Here is a 13,153-nt window from a genome sequence, read left to right on the forward strand (position 1 = left end):
GTGAATTTTCAAAGTGAACTTACAAGTGCAAAGTACACATGTAAAAAACTATCTGTAGATTTTGCAGTTATGCTTGCATTTGGAAAACTGTCCTCTTAGGAGTCCTTTTACTAAGACGTGCTAATGGATTTAGCGCACACTAACAATTAGTGGGGTCCTTTTACTAAGTTGCGCCGAAAAGTGTGGCCTGACGCATGTATTGGATGCGCACAGGTTCATTTTTCAGTGCACCTGCAAAAAAGGCCTTTTTTCCTTTTGGCCGAAAATGGACGTGTGGCAAAATGAAAATTTGCGCGTGTCCCATTTTGGGCCTGAGACCTTACCGCCACCCACTGACTTAGCAGTAAGGTTTCACGCGTTAACCGGGTGGTAATCGTCAGCACACATACAATGCTGATTACTGCCCAGTTAGCACCGTGCGTTGGAAAATTTCTGGCGCGCCTACTGGACACACGTACCAAACGAAATTACCACCTGGGTCACGTGGTGGCTGGGTGATAGTTCCAAATTGGTGCGTGTTGGGTGCGTGTAGTCGCCTATGTGGCTTAGTAAAATGACCAGTATAGTTACACTCCGAAACTTCAAGAATTATATTCTTAATTTATTGATGCAAACACACATATCAATACCTTACAGTACAAACACTTAAAAATGCTCAGACTTTCCTCCCCCTTACATGCACACAGACCCATCAACAACCTCTCACATACACATTCCTACATCATTTACCACTACTACTACTACTATTTAGCATTTCTATAGCGCTACAAGGCGTACGTAGCGCTGCACAAACATAGAAGAAAGACAGTCCCTGCTCAAAGAGCTTACAATCTAATAGACAACCCATCACGCATAAATGAACCCTAATAAACAACATGTTACAGCTTATATATTGTTGGATTCCAAGGCGTGGTCGTCAAAGTTGATGGTGATGGTGGTGCCGGGGGGTTGTGGCGCCGGGGGGGGGGGGCTAAAATGTGCCCCCTCACCTTGGGCTCTGGACCCCCTCCCACCGAAGTCTGGCTACGCCCCTGGTTCACAGTGTTTTTAGTTTCCTTGGGTATCTCATTTCACCTGGTCTCTTGAGCTTTGCCATACTTCTGCGCTGCAGTACACATGCTAGTACACTACCTTTGACCTATGCTATGGCAATATGTAGGTATATATGGCACAAGTGTAGCAGGTTCTATACCTGCCCTAAGCAGATCTGTACAGGCCCAGCCTACAGCAATATATTTTTCAGACAATTAGGGGTCCTTTTATGAAGCTGCGGCAAAAGAGGGCCTGTACTAGCATCGGCGCATGTTTTTGACATGCGCCAAGGCCCTCTTTACTGTAGCAGGTAAAAGGCAGGTCTTTGTTTTTTTTAAGGTGGTGGTAAGGGATCCCACGCCAACCTGGCAGTAACGGGGGCAGCACGAGGCACTGCCCGATTACGCCAGGTACATACTGGTACTACAAAAATTGAAATATTTTTGTAGCACTAGAAATGGCACACGCTGGGGGAGGGAACTACCGCTAGGCTGCTGCAGTAGCCCAGTAGTACTTCCCTTTTAGCGAGTGGTAAACCTGCATTGGGCTTACTGCCGCTTCAAAAAAGGGCCCCTTAATGCAGTACCCGACCAGACAAGGCTGAACTACGCATTTGCAGGACTTCAGTAGACCATTTCTCCCAACTACTTGAGGGCTGCAACAGAAAACTATGGGGACTGCATTGGAGATCATTGTCCTAATTCCAAGTCCATTACAACATTTTGATTGCTTTAGACACAAACCCCTGAATTCTATAAAGGGCACCTATATTTAGGCACCTACATTTGTGCATGATCGGGAGTTGCACATGTAACTAAATTAGTTAACAAGCCATTAACAACTGATAATTGAGTTCCTTTATAGAATAGGCCTTTAGTGCATGTGCTCTCTCAGCACCGAATTGGATGCACTCAGTTATAGAATTGCCCCCTAGGAGGGTAATTCCATAACAGGGCACCTACTATAGGTGCTGGTTATGGTGCCTATTCTAAGCCATTCTAAAAAGAAAAGTAGGTGCCTACCATTGTTCCCTCTAAGCTAAGCGGGAGTCCTTCCTCTACATTCCTGCCAGTGGATGGTGCTGTTTCACTATCACATTTTCAATAGAGAGGGACAGGCAAGCTCTGCAGGATTCCAGGGAACCTGCCTGTCCCTAGAGACTGAAAACAGAATATTGAAGCACCACCCCCTACTGGTAGCAATGGAGTTGGAGGACCCCTGCTTAGCTTAGAGGGAACAGTGGTGCCTACTTGTCTTTACAGCATACTAGTGCAAGTGGGAAGGATATCTAAGCATGATTACTTACACCAGCCCTAAAGCTGGGATAAATGCCCTTAACTAGATATATGCACGTGTAAATGATAGTATTCTATTACATATGTGTATACATATGTGCTGTGCCCAAACTCTGCTCATGCATGGCACTAGGGCCAGTGCCAGACATGATAGGGCCCAGGGCAGACACTAGGGAGGAGGGTCCCAAAGCTTGCTTACAGATTGTCTCTCAACGTCAGGCAGGCTTGGGGCCCTCAGTGACATGGGGGTCCAGGGCAATTGCCCTTTGTCCATCCTTAACACCAGCCCTGCATGACTCATACTTTTCTGCTAGATAGTATTCTATAAGAGGTCATTTACAAGTAGAATACCCCCATTTGCGCACCTTTTTGCCACCTAAAATAGGTAGTTCCTTGTAGAATTACCCCCTAACTAAGACAGAGGCTGGCCCAAACACACCACCAGCTTCCATATTTTCTCCATGTTAAAGACCTTAGGCTTCTCCAGCTGAAACCTCCATTTGCTCTTCCTGCAAACCACATTGTCTCAGGGATGCAACAGATGTCACCTGAAGGGAAGAAGGAACCTCCACTATTTGTGCCTCCAACAAGTTCTATGAGCCCTGGGACCCACGCCAGACTTCTCCACCAACACATCTGGAACGCTGAGCCAAGAAGTGCAAACCGCTTTCCCCGTAACATCTGTGGTCATACTGACATCATCAAGCTGCGGCATTCCCTCCACACCAATAGCTGCTGTCAACGTGGCTGGATTCAGCAGGGATGCCCACTCCTCCAGGATGAGTGATGACACCATACCAGGAAACAAAACTCAGGACAATCACTGAGATTCAGGAGCTTCATGATGCCTGGCCTCCTTTAGAATGCCATCTCAGACCACCGTCTAAACCCATTTTATATTCAGCTTTTACTATATTATCCGGCCAAACATATATCTAAATCAGGAATCTTCTTTATAAATGAATGTCTTTAGGACATTTTTTCACTAACCTTTAAACGTCACCTGCTGCTGCTCCTCACAGTCACTGGGCAAAGGAGCCCAAATGAAGGTGTAAAACTCTCGTGTTGACATCCATCCCACCTTACAATTAGAAAATAAATACAAAATTCTAGATAAGTTCCAATGCAACCTCTCAGGTCAGAGATGAAGCAGGTATACGGTATTAATGCTTATATCTTGTTGTTGCTATTATGTGAATTGTGATATGGATTATGTTGAAATCCTAAGCGTGACATGAAACAAATACTGTTATTTGGAGCAGTGGCCTAGTGGTTAGAGCACCGGTCTTGCAATCCAGAGGTGGCCGGTTCAAATCCCACTGCTGCTCCTTGTGATCTTAGGCAAGTCACTTAATCCTCCATTGCCTCAGGTACAAACTTAGATTGTGAGCCCTCCTGGGACAGAGAAATATCTAGAGTAGCTGAATGTAACTCACCTTGAGCTACTACTGAAAAAGGTGTGAGCAAAATCTAAATAAATAAATTGGTATCATGAAACTGTGACTGGAGCACACGTTTGCCTATTCCTTAAGCTGTTATGTAACAGTCAACAGAAGTAGAAGGTTCTTCCATTTCAGGAAGCATTTGCCATGTAATCTGAATAATGCTTTTGGAGGTGTAAAGTTTTACATAAAATGCTGAGAAGGGAATTGAGACACCCAGGTTGGGATGTGCACAGTTCCCCTGGTTTTTTTTTTATAAATTTTTTCCCATCAAACAAAAATGTCACAACTTGGCAATAGACAGAGTCCACAGCCATAAGTAAATACAAAACCCGATTCATAACAATAGATAGTATTTTCTAACATACGCTCCTTACTCTATCCCTCACCAAAAATTGCATCCTCACTCAGCTGCAGGTTCTTCCTTCTCCACAATTAAGCCTAACAAACCTTCCCTCACCCCACAACCCTTATCACCCGCCAGTAGTTCCCAATACCCTTCCCCCCTCCTCCCTACCCACCTGTGGTACCTAATCATCCAAACATCCAGTAAAAAGCTGTGTGCATATGTTAGTTAGTTTATTGGATAAAGGATTAATGGATGTAAAATGACTCACTGAACGTACTGTATGTTGACTTGACAGATCACCAATAATAAAAAAATGTTGAAACATAAAAAGCTGTGTGCAGATACCACTGGACCCCATAATTTTCCTGCCACATTGTTGTCCAGCTAGAATTACCTTTGAACAATCTCTGATATTACTGCCCTGTTTGATGGTTTTGCGAAGGGAGATTGCAAGGCTGTGAAGCCTAAACTGTGGCAGGCATCCTATTTAAACTATCTTACAGCTTTACAGCACAGACAGAAGAAGTTTAAAAAGACTTGGCAATCCTTCGTGGACTGGTACAATCAATAAGTATTTTGAAAACATTGATTGTTTAGTTTGGAACTTGTTTTCCTCTTGTTCTTTATCAAGGTCGGATATAAATCTTTGGGGGAGTGATATATCATTTTAAGTTTTGCAATATTATTAGTTCTGGAAATGTTGATTTGGTTTTGGAACACAATTATGTATTGACCAGGGGGGCTATGTTCTCTTTAGTTTTGAAAATCTCAATAAAAATTAATAAAAAAAAAGCTGTATGCTTTATGCAGGAATGCCACCCAAACTGGAGATCAAGTTTCTTGAAACAGCGTTCCAAGCATCAATATTTTTAAATTTAAGTAGCAGATATAATTAATTCTTCCATTGCATAATATTGGGGGACTCCAACATTCTCCAGTGTTTTAATATACACTTGTTTGCTAATAATCAAGGGGTCCTTTTACAAAGGCACGCTGAAAAATGGCCTGATGTAGTGTGGACGCATGTTCTGGGCGCATGCAGAATCATTTTTCAGTGCACCTGTAAAAAAGGCCTTTTAAAAATTTTTGCTGAAAACAGTGGCATTCCTAGCCTCGACGGCACCTGGGGCGGATCGCCGATGCACCCCCCCCCCCCCCGGGTGCAGCGCGCCCCCCCGCAAAATGACACCCCCCCGGGTGCACGCCGCTGGGGGGGGGTGCTGCAGCGCGCGCCTGTCTGCTCCCAGTTCACTAAGCTCGCTAAATTCTCTCGTTCGCTGCAACTCCCTCCCTCTGCCCCAGAACAGGAAGTAACCTGTTCCGGGGCAGAAGGAGGGAGCTGCTGCAGCGAATGAGAGAATTTAGCGAGCGTAGCGAACTGGGAGCAGACAGGCGTGAGCTGCGGCACCCCCCAGCAGCGTGCACCTGGGGCGGACCGCCCCCACCGCCCCCCTTGGTACGCCACTGGCTGAAAATGGACGTGTGGCAAAATGAAAATTGCTGCGTGTCCATTTTGGGTCTTCTACTACTACTACTTATCATTTCTAAAGCGCTACTAGACGTACGCAGCGCTGAGTCTGAGTCCTTATGCCAGTCATTGGCCTAGCAGTAAAGACTCACAGGGTAACTGGGCGGTAATGACATACACGCGTCAAATGCCACTTGGAACGCACCCAATATGCGCGTCAGAAAAAAAATTATTTTTCAGACGTAAGTATCAGATGCGCGCCAAAAATGAAATTACCACAAGAGCCGGGCGGTAACTCCATTTTGGCGCATGTTGGGTGCGCTTGGACACTTACGCGACTTAGTAAAAAGGCCCCCAAATTTCTCATATAATCTGCGCTCTCCAATCTGGAGACCTGGTTGACCAATACTTGATCAACGAGTACAAGGGCCACCCGGGTTAGTATGAACTTATGCTATACCCTTGTCAAATATTGAATCACTTGCTCCCAAAAGGGTTAAATATGTGAAAAACCCCAGAACATGTGACCAAGCAATGCTTGTTCTATTTTACATGTTGACACGCCCATTTTTGGGGAAAATTTCCCTAAAAAAGCCCACTTAGGAGAAACAAACAGCCTCAAAAGAAATGTGTATTGTTATTCCTGAAGCAGTGCTCATCTTGAGGTATCTTTAATTTTTTTTTCATAAACTTCAGTAAATCCTCCCCTCCAAAATTAGAATTGCCCATCAGCTCTGCAGTCCATTTATTCGCTAGAGGCTCAGGGTCCCAAGTTATAAGGAAACCCAGAACTACTTTTGATAAAATGATGCAGGACATCAGACTCACAGAAACAGAAGCCTTGCAGATCAGCAATGCGGTCGTGCCGGAGATGAGGACCCCCGCCAGCAAAGGTACCTGATGGCAGCGGCAGGGGAGGGTTGGCGGCAGAAAGGGCTGTCAAAAGGGTTGGCGCCGGGGAAGGGGGTCAAAGGTGGTGGTGGCAGCGGGGGGGGGGGGGGGGGGGGGTCGGCGGCACCAGGGGGTGCTAAAATGTGCCCCCATACCTTGGGCTCTGGACACCCCTCCCGCCGAAGTCTGGCTATACCCCTGATTTCTTCCTCTCTTTTATTCTCTTCACCTCCATTCATTTGTAGCATTTCCTCTCCTTCTCCTCCCCTCCATCCTTGTGCACCATTTCCCCCTTCCTCGTCTCCTCCCTTCCCTTCCATCCAACAATGCCGCTCTGTGTCCCTATCCCTCCCCCTGTAGCCAGCATTGCCCCTCTGTATCCCTGTTCCTATGTTCCCTGCCTCTCTAGCAATTCTTTATTGTCTGTGCCTATGTCCCTCCTCATGTCTACCTTGCCCTCTCTTTTCCCTTCCTCCCCAATCCTGCATTGGCATCCCCCCCCCCCCCAAGGTCCTTCTCTACATCCCTCCACCTGTGGTCCAGCATTTCTTTCTCCCTCCCTCCATCTGTGGGTCCAGAATCTTTCTCCCTCCTCCCCCAGCCCTGTGTCCCTTTGCATTATACTTGAAATTGCTGCTGCTGCCTGCCACTGCCAGAACCTGAACCTCTATCTGAGCTCTGGGTTCGCTGACAGCAATCAAAACACTTTATTATGTTCTGTGCTCTCATCTCCAGAAGGCCCTCCATGGTCCCACCTCCTCACAACAGGAAGTTTGTTTTAGTGAGGGTGAGTGAGGGTGGGTCCAGAGAGGGTGTTTGGGAGATGAGAGCACAGGGTGTGAAGTGTTTCGATCGCTGCTGCTTCCAGCGGACCCAGAGCTCGAGTGGTGATACCAGTTCTGGCAGCGACAGGCAGCTGCAGCAACATGAAAGGAGATCAGCGTGAGCTGGTGCAACAGGTAAGGCGATGCTCGGCTTGTGGCAGCTCGGGCGGCCTACAAAGGTTGGTGACCCCCCCCCCCCCCCCCGCCTCACTTACCGCGCTTGCCGTGTTGTGCCGGCCCTGTGCGTAGTGACGATATTCAGACTGCTATCTGGAATAACTATCCAGATAAAGTGAAGCAGTGGCGTACCTACATTAGTTGCCACCCAGGATGAATCACCCCCTCCTCTGAGCAAAGGGATGCGCAGAGCAGGCATATGGCTGTCAGCAATGCCACTCCCCTGTCCCCTCTGACATCAGCTTCCTGTTCCGGGGCAGGGGACTGGCAGAGCCAACAGCCGCACGCCAGCTCACTGCCTGCACCTGGGGCAGACCACCCCCACCGCCTTGCCCTTGGTATGCTAGACAAGTAAGGACAGCTGTTTGCTGTTCTAGTTCTATCCTGACAGTGATTTGATTATTGTTACTGTCCAGATAACATCCTACTCTGCCCCCACACTGCCCGAGCACTGATAATACTGAGGCAATCTGCAAGGATATTCAGCAGTAATATCTGTGTAGTGCTGAATATCCACAACCAGCAGTGGTCAGGACAATTATCTGTATAGCGGCTGCCATTATACAAATATTGCTTTTCAATATTGGGCCCTTAGTCAATCTGTTATACTGCTTGGTTGATATTGTTTGTTTTACTGTTTTGATTTTATGTATACTGCTCTTGTAATTTTATGTTTTACGTTTTCTTTTTACACTGTTATGAGCCGAGAGAAAGCTTGTTTTTGGATTGGTGGAATCTTAAGTCAATAAGGGGTCCTTTTACTAAGATGCGCCGATAAATGGCCTGCGATGGTGTAGACGCATGTATTGGATGCGCTCAGGTTCATTTTTCAGTGCACCTGCATAAAAGGCCTTTTTTTTTTTTTAAGGTCAAAAATGGACGTGCGGCAAAATAAAAATTGACGTGTGTCCATTTTGGGGGCTGAGAGCTTACTGCAACCCATTGACCTAGCAGTAAGGTCTCATGCGTTAACCAGGCAGTAATGGTCTACATGCATACAATGCCGGTTACTGCTCAGTTAGCGCTGCGCACCAGAAAACTTCCGGCACGCTTAGTGGACACGCATAAAAAATGAAATTATTGCTCAGTCCATGCGGTAGCTGGGTGGTAGTTCAAAACTGATGCATCTAGAATGCGCGTATGCGCCTACGCAGCTTAGTAAAAAGGGCCCCTAAATACATGCGCATCCATTTATTTTTATTTATTTGTTACATTTATACCCCACATTTTCCCACCTATTTGCAGGCTCAATGTGGCTTACAAAGTATTGTAATGGCGATTGCCATTACAGTTGATAACAAATACAAGGTTGTGTTATGGTCACAGGTAGAGGTGTTTCAGGTGTCATCAGGTCGAGGATAATAAATTGTCCCTTACGATCATAGATTATCTTGTGTTGCTGGGTGTGGGGATTTACATTGGATCGGTGGGATAAGCTTTTTTGAAGAGGAGGGTTTTCAGTGATTTCCTGAAGTTTGGGTGGTCATGTATTGTTTTCACTGCATAAGGGAGTCCATTCAATAGTTGTGCGCTCATGTAGTAGAAGCTAGATGCGTGAGTTGTTTTGTATTTTATTCCTTTACAGTTTGGGTAATGTAGGTTTAGGTATGATCGTGCTGATCCGATTGTGTTTCTAGTTGGTAGGCCAATGAGGTCTGTCATGTATCCTGGGACTACACCGTAGATGATTTTGTGGACTAAAGTGCAGATTTTGAAGATGATCCGTTCTTTGATCATCAGTGCCTTATCAGTGACTTAATCTGTTAACCTGTTATGTCATTGTCACAGGACTGGACTTAAAACTGCATCCTTTGTTTCATTCCTTTACCCTTTCTTCAGTTAAGTAGTTCCCTAGAGTGACTTCTTGTTCCTTCTCACAGGGGGGGGGGGGTTAATACAGTAAGCTCGAATTACAGCCTCAAGTAAAATTTTAGCTCCTCGATGCAATAAGCAAATAACATGCCATTAGTGCTACATTAAAAAGTGTGCACTGTCAGAAAACACATTGCTCCAGTAATATGCAATTGTTTGCTGCACTGATGCAAATACGTCTCCCTTCCTGTCAGTGTGTGTTCGGTGACTGGCTTATTCAAAAGCAGGAAGGGAGACAATAAAAGGCAAACCTCAAATTTTTCATCCAAATAAATAAACACAGTCTTTGTTATCAGACTCAGATGATCATGTTTTGCAAATAATTCTTGGCTCAAATTCACGCTATATTTCAGCAGACCTCAACGGTACCACTCCAGCAGCTCACAATCTCATCACTGCCTAAGCTTTATGCACCACATCATCACTAGTCCATTGTTTACTGAAAACTTTCTCAGAGCTTATCCAATATTTTATTAACTCCAAATTACTGCTCTTCCTCATTAACTTTAAAAAGTGAGATGTTTTCACTTAGCTCTTTCTGGTCCGGAACTTCATAATCCAAGTCGATAAGGGGACTCTTAGCCAACATGTATCATGTTTCACCTGAGGCTTCCTCAAGGACTGTCCCCTTTTAAAATGGTCACCATCTCTCCAAACCAGGAGAAGAAGTAAGAGATGGTCGGAGAGACAACAATATTCTAAAAGGGGACAGTCGTTGAGGAAGCCTCAGGCGAAACATGACTCATGTCAGCTAAGAGTCCCCTTACCAACTTGGATTAAGTTGGACCAGAATAAGCTAAGTGAAAGCATCTTACATTTTAAAGTTAATGAATAAGATGAATAGAAATTTGGAGTTAATAAAATATTGGATAAGCTCTTAGAAATGTTTCAGTAAACAATAGACTAGTGATGATTTGGAACATAAAGCTTGAGACTGATAACAAAGACAGGCAGGAAGGGAGACATCAAATAAATCCTGCTGCCTCTTTCTGGGTCACCTCCACCCCCCTCGCCCACCAAATAATCCCTCATTGTCTGGTGGACTTCCCTCACAACCCCTGATATGACCCCAACCCTCTGATGCCCTGAACCCCCATTCCCCGATCCTCCTGACACCCCCCAAAAATCTCTCATGATCTATTGCCCCCGATCTCCCACTTCCAGAGATAAGCTCTCAAGCCTCTCTGACACCCACCAAAAAATTCTTTGGTGTTCTAATCAATCCCAACCCCATGGCTCCCCCAGACCCGTTACCCATTCACTCCCGCCTCTAGACTACCATCTTTCAAAATGGCAGTGCCTGACCTCTTGCAGCATATTCTGGGTCAGTCTGCCAAATAAAGGAATTTTTGGTTTATATGGCAGTGTAGGCAGAGACTGTCACATAAATTATATGTGGGGGGTGGGTTCCACTAGAACCCCAGGGAGTCTTTTTGGGGGGTGGGGGGGGCTATCTCTGAGGATGGAGATTGAGGAGTCCACTAAACCACCAGGATTTTTTGTGGGTGCTGGGTGGATTAGGGGGTCTACTCTAGGGTCAGAGGGGATCGGGAGATTAAGGTCATATTTGGAGTTAGGAATGGGGGGATTTCATCTCTGTGGTCAGAGGAGGAGGATTTGGGGATTGGGAGATCAGGGGGTCATCTCTGGGATCAATGAGGAGGGAAATTGGGGGGCTCATCTTTAGGGTCAGAGGTAGGCTGGGGTATTGGTGATCTGAGGTAGTGAAGTGCTGCAATTCATCTCAGATCGTCAAAGTCAGCTTTTAGGTCTTCTATACCTGCTATAACTTTTAATGGGAGCACCATTCTTAAAATGATGTTTAGATATCTTTTGTCATTGATTGGAACTATCCAGTCACATAGTTTAAAGTCTCAATTCTTTCAGTTCTCTATGCCAGGGTTTCCCAAGTCCGGTCCTGGAGCACCCCTTACCGCCAGTCAGGTTTTCAAGATATCAACAACAACGAATATGCATGAACTTGACTTGAATACACTGCCTCCCTTATGCATATTCATTGTGGATATCCTGATAACCTGACTGGCAAAGGGTACTCTAACACCGGATTTGGAAAACACTGCTCTACGCTATTAGCTCTTGGGTTATTAGAGATGAAAAAGTGAGAGAAGAGAATAACAGCTATTTCCAGTATATTGTGCCTTACTCTGAATACACCCAGCCAATCCTTTTTCTGGGGATGTATATCTCGGGTCAGTTTGTAAAAGCACATTATGTCTCCTCCTGGTCTATAGGTCTTCTCCATCTTGTTGAAAATGACGTGAGAGAATTTCTCGTGCTCCAGGAATACAACAGAAGTTGGAGATTCATCCCCCATCACATTCACGTCCTCTGCCTGTGGAAGAACAGCAGTAATGTTTAAAATCATTTCAACAGAGTGTTGCCTACAAGATTGATAACTGGAACAGTGCTATATTTCCACCTAGCACACATTATTGCTCAATTACCTGACCCTAATCATGTATTTTTTAAAGTCATATATTACATAAAATGTTGCCCACGCAGAATTAGATGTGAGACCTTGGTGTCCTTAGGTTCCCTCAGCTACGGATGGAGGGGTCTCAGGCACTGGTGAATAATGTGGCTTCCTTGGGGTGCCCCTGCCCAAGTTCTCCATTTCTGCGTGCATCTTCTTTGTTCTATTAAGCTCTCCCCTTTCCTTTCCTCACCTCCTTCCCTCCCTAGCCCATGGCAGCAATGGTGTCATTGTACACAATATGCTGAAATCTTATGCCAGTGTGTGGAAGGCCAAAAAAGTAAACAGGATGCTAGGAAGTATTAGGAAAGGGATACAAAATAAGACCAAGAATATTATAATGCCTCTGTAGCTCTCCAGGGTGCGACCTCACCTTGAATATTGCATTCAATTCTGGTTACTGTATTTCAAAAAAGATATAGCAGAATTAGAAAAGGTTCAAAGAAGAACAACCAAAATGATAAAGGGGATGGAACTCCTCCCATATGAGGAAAGGCTAAAGAGGATAGGAAAATAGATGGCTGAGAATGGATAAAATCCTGAATGATATAGAACAGGTAGAAGTGAATTTTCACTCTTTCGAAAAGTACAAAGACCAGGGGGCACTCAATGAAATTACATGGAAATACTTTAAAAACAAATAGAAGGAAAAAATTTTCACTCAAAGAATAGTTAAGCTCTGCAACTCGCTGCCAGTGGATGTGGTAAAGGCGGTTAGCGCATCTGGGTTTTAAAAAGATTTGGACAAGTTCCTGGAGGAATAGTCCATAGTCTGTTATTGAGATGGACATGGGGGAAGCCACTGCTTGCCCCGAGATTGGTAGCATAGAATGTTGCTACTAATTGGGTTTCTGCCAGGTACTTGTGACCTGAATTGGCCACTGCTGAAAGCAGGATACTGGGCTAGATGAACCATTGATCTGACCCAGTATGGCTATTCTTTTGTTCTTAAGTACTTAGCATAGTGTCTTTGATGAAGTCCCTCCTCCCTGTGTGTGTATCCTTTAGTTTTCTTGATCTCTTCTGCTCCTTTATATATCCTATTCCATGTATATTTCTGATCTGTCGGAAGAGTGTGTAATAAACAAACAGTAATGACGATGATTTGTAAATGTGGTGCCATACATCCAGATTTCTGACATGTCCTCCTTTTCAGGAGACTGTCGGAGGTCCGGACATTTTTTTCCCAGCCAGCCTGTCAGTCCAGGTTTCTGGGCTGGTGAGTTGGTTGTCGGGTGATGGGCTTGCCTTCTCCCCCTCCCCCCCCCCCACCTCCAGTTTACCATGGCACACTCTGATACCCTGATGG

General features: G+C 45.3%; 1 protein-coding gene across 4 annotated transcripts in view; it reads right to left on the reverse strand.

The window, feature by feature from the left end:
* The window catches only part of CALCOCO2 (calcium binding and coiled-coil domain 2), a 119,074-nt gene that overhangs the window by 60,823 nt on the left and 45,098 nt on the right, over positions 1 to 13,153 (reverse strand). For all 4 annotated transcript variants that reach the window (XM_030221574.1, XM_030221573.1, XM_030221576.1 and 1 more), the window contains 2 exons: positions 11,515 to 11,703; positions 3,318 to 3,408 (listed from right to left, as the gene is read on the reverse strand). In XM_030221574.1, coding sequence (XP_030077434.1) covers positions 3,318 to 3,408; positions 11,515 to 11,703 — 280 coding nt within the window. The remainder of the gene's footprint in view (positions 1 to 3,317; positions 3,409 to 11,514; positions 11,704 to 13,153) is intronic.

The sequence above is a fragment of the Microcaecilia unicolor genome, chromosome 12 (genome assembly GCF_901765095.1).
Source record: "Microcaecilia unicolor chromosome 12, aMicUni1.1, whole genome shotgun sequence".
NCBI classification, from domain to species: Eukaryota; Metazoa; Chordata; class Amphibia; order Gymnophiona; family Siphonopidae; genus Microcaecilia; species Microcaecilia unicolor.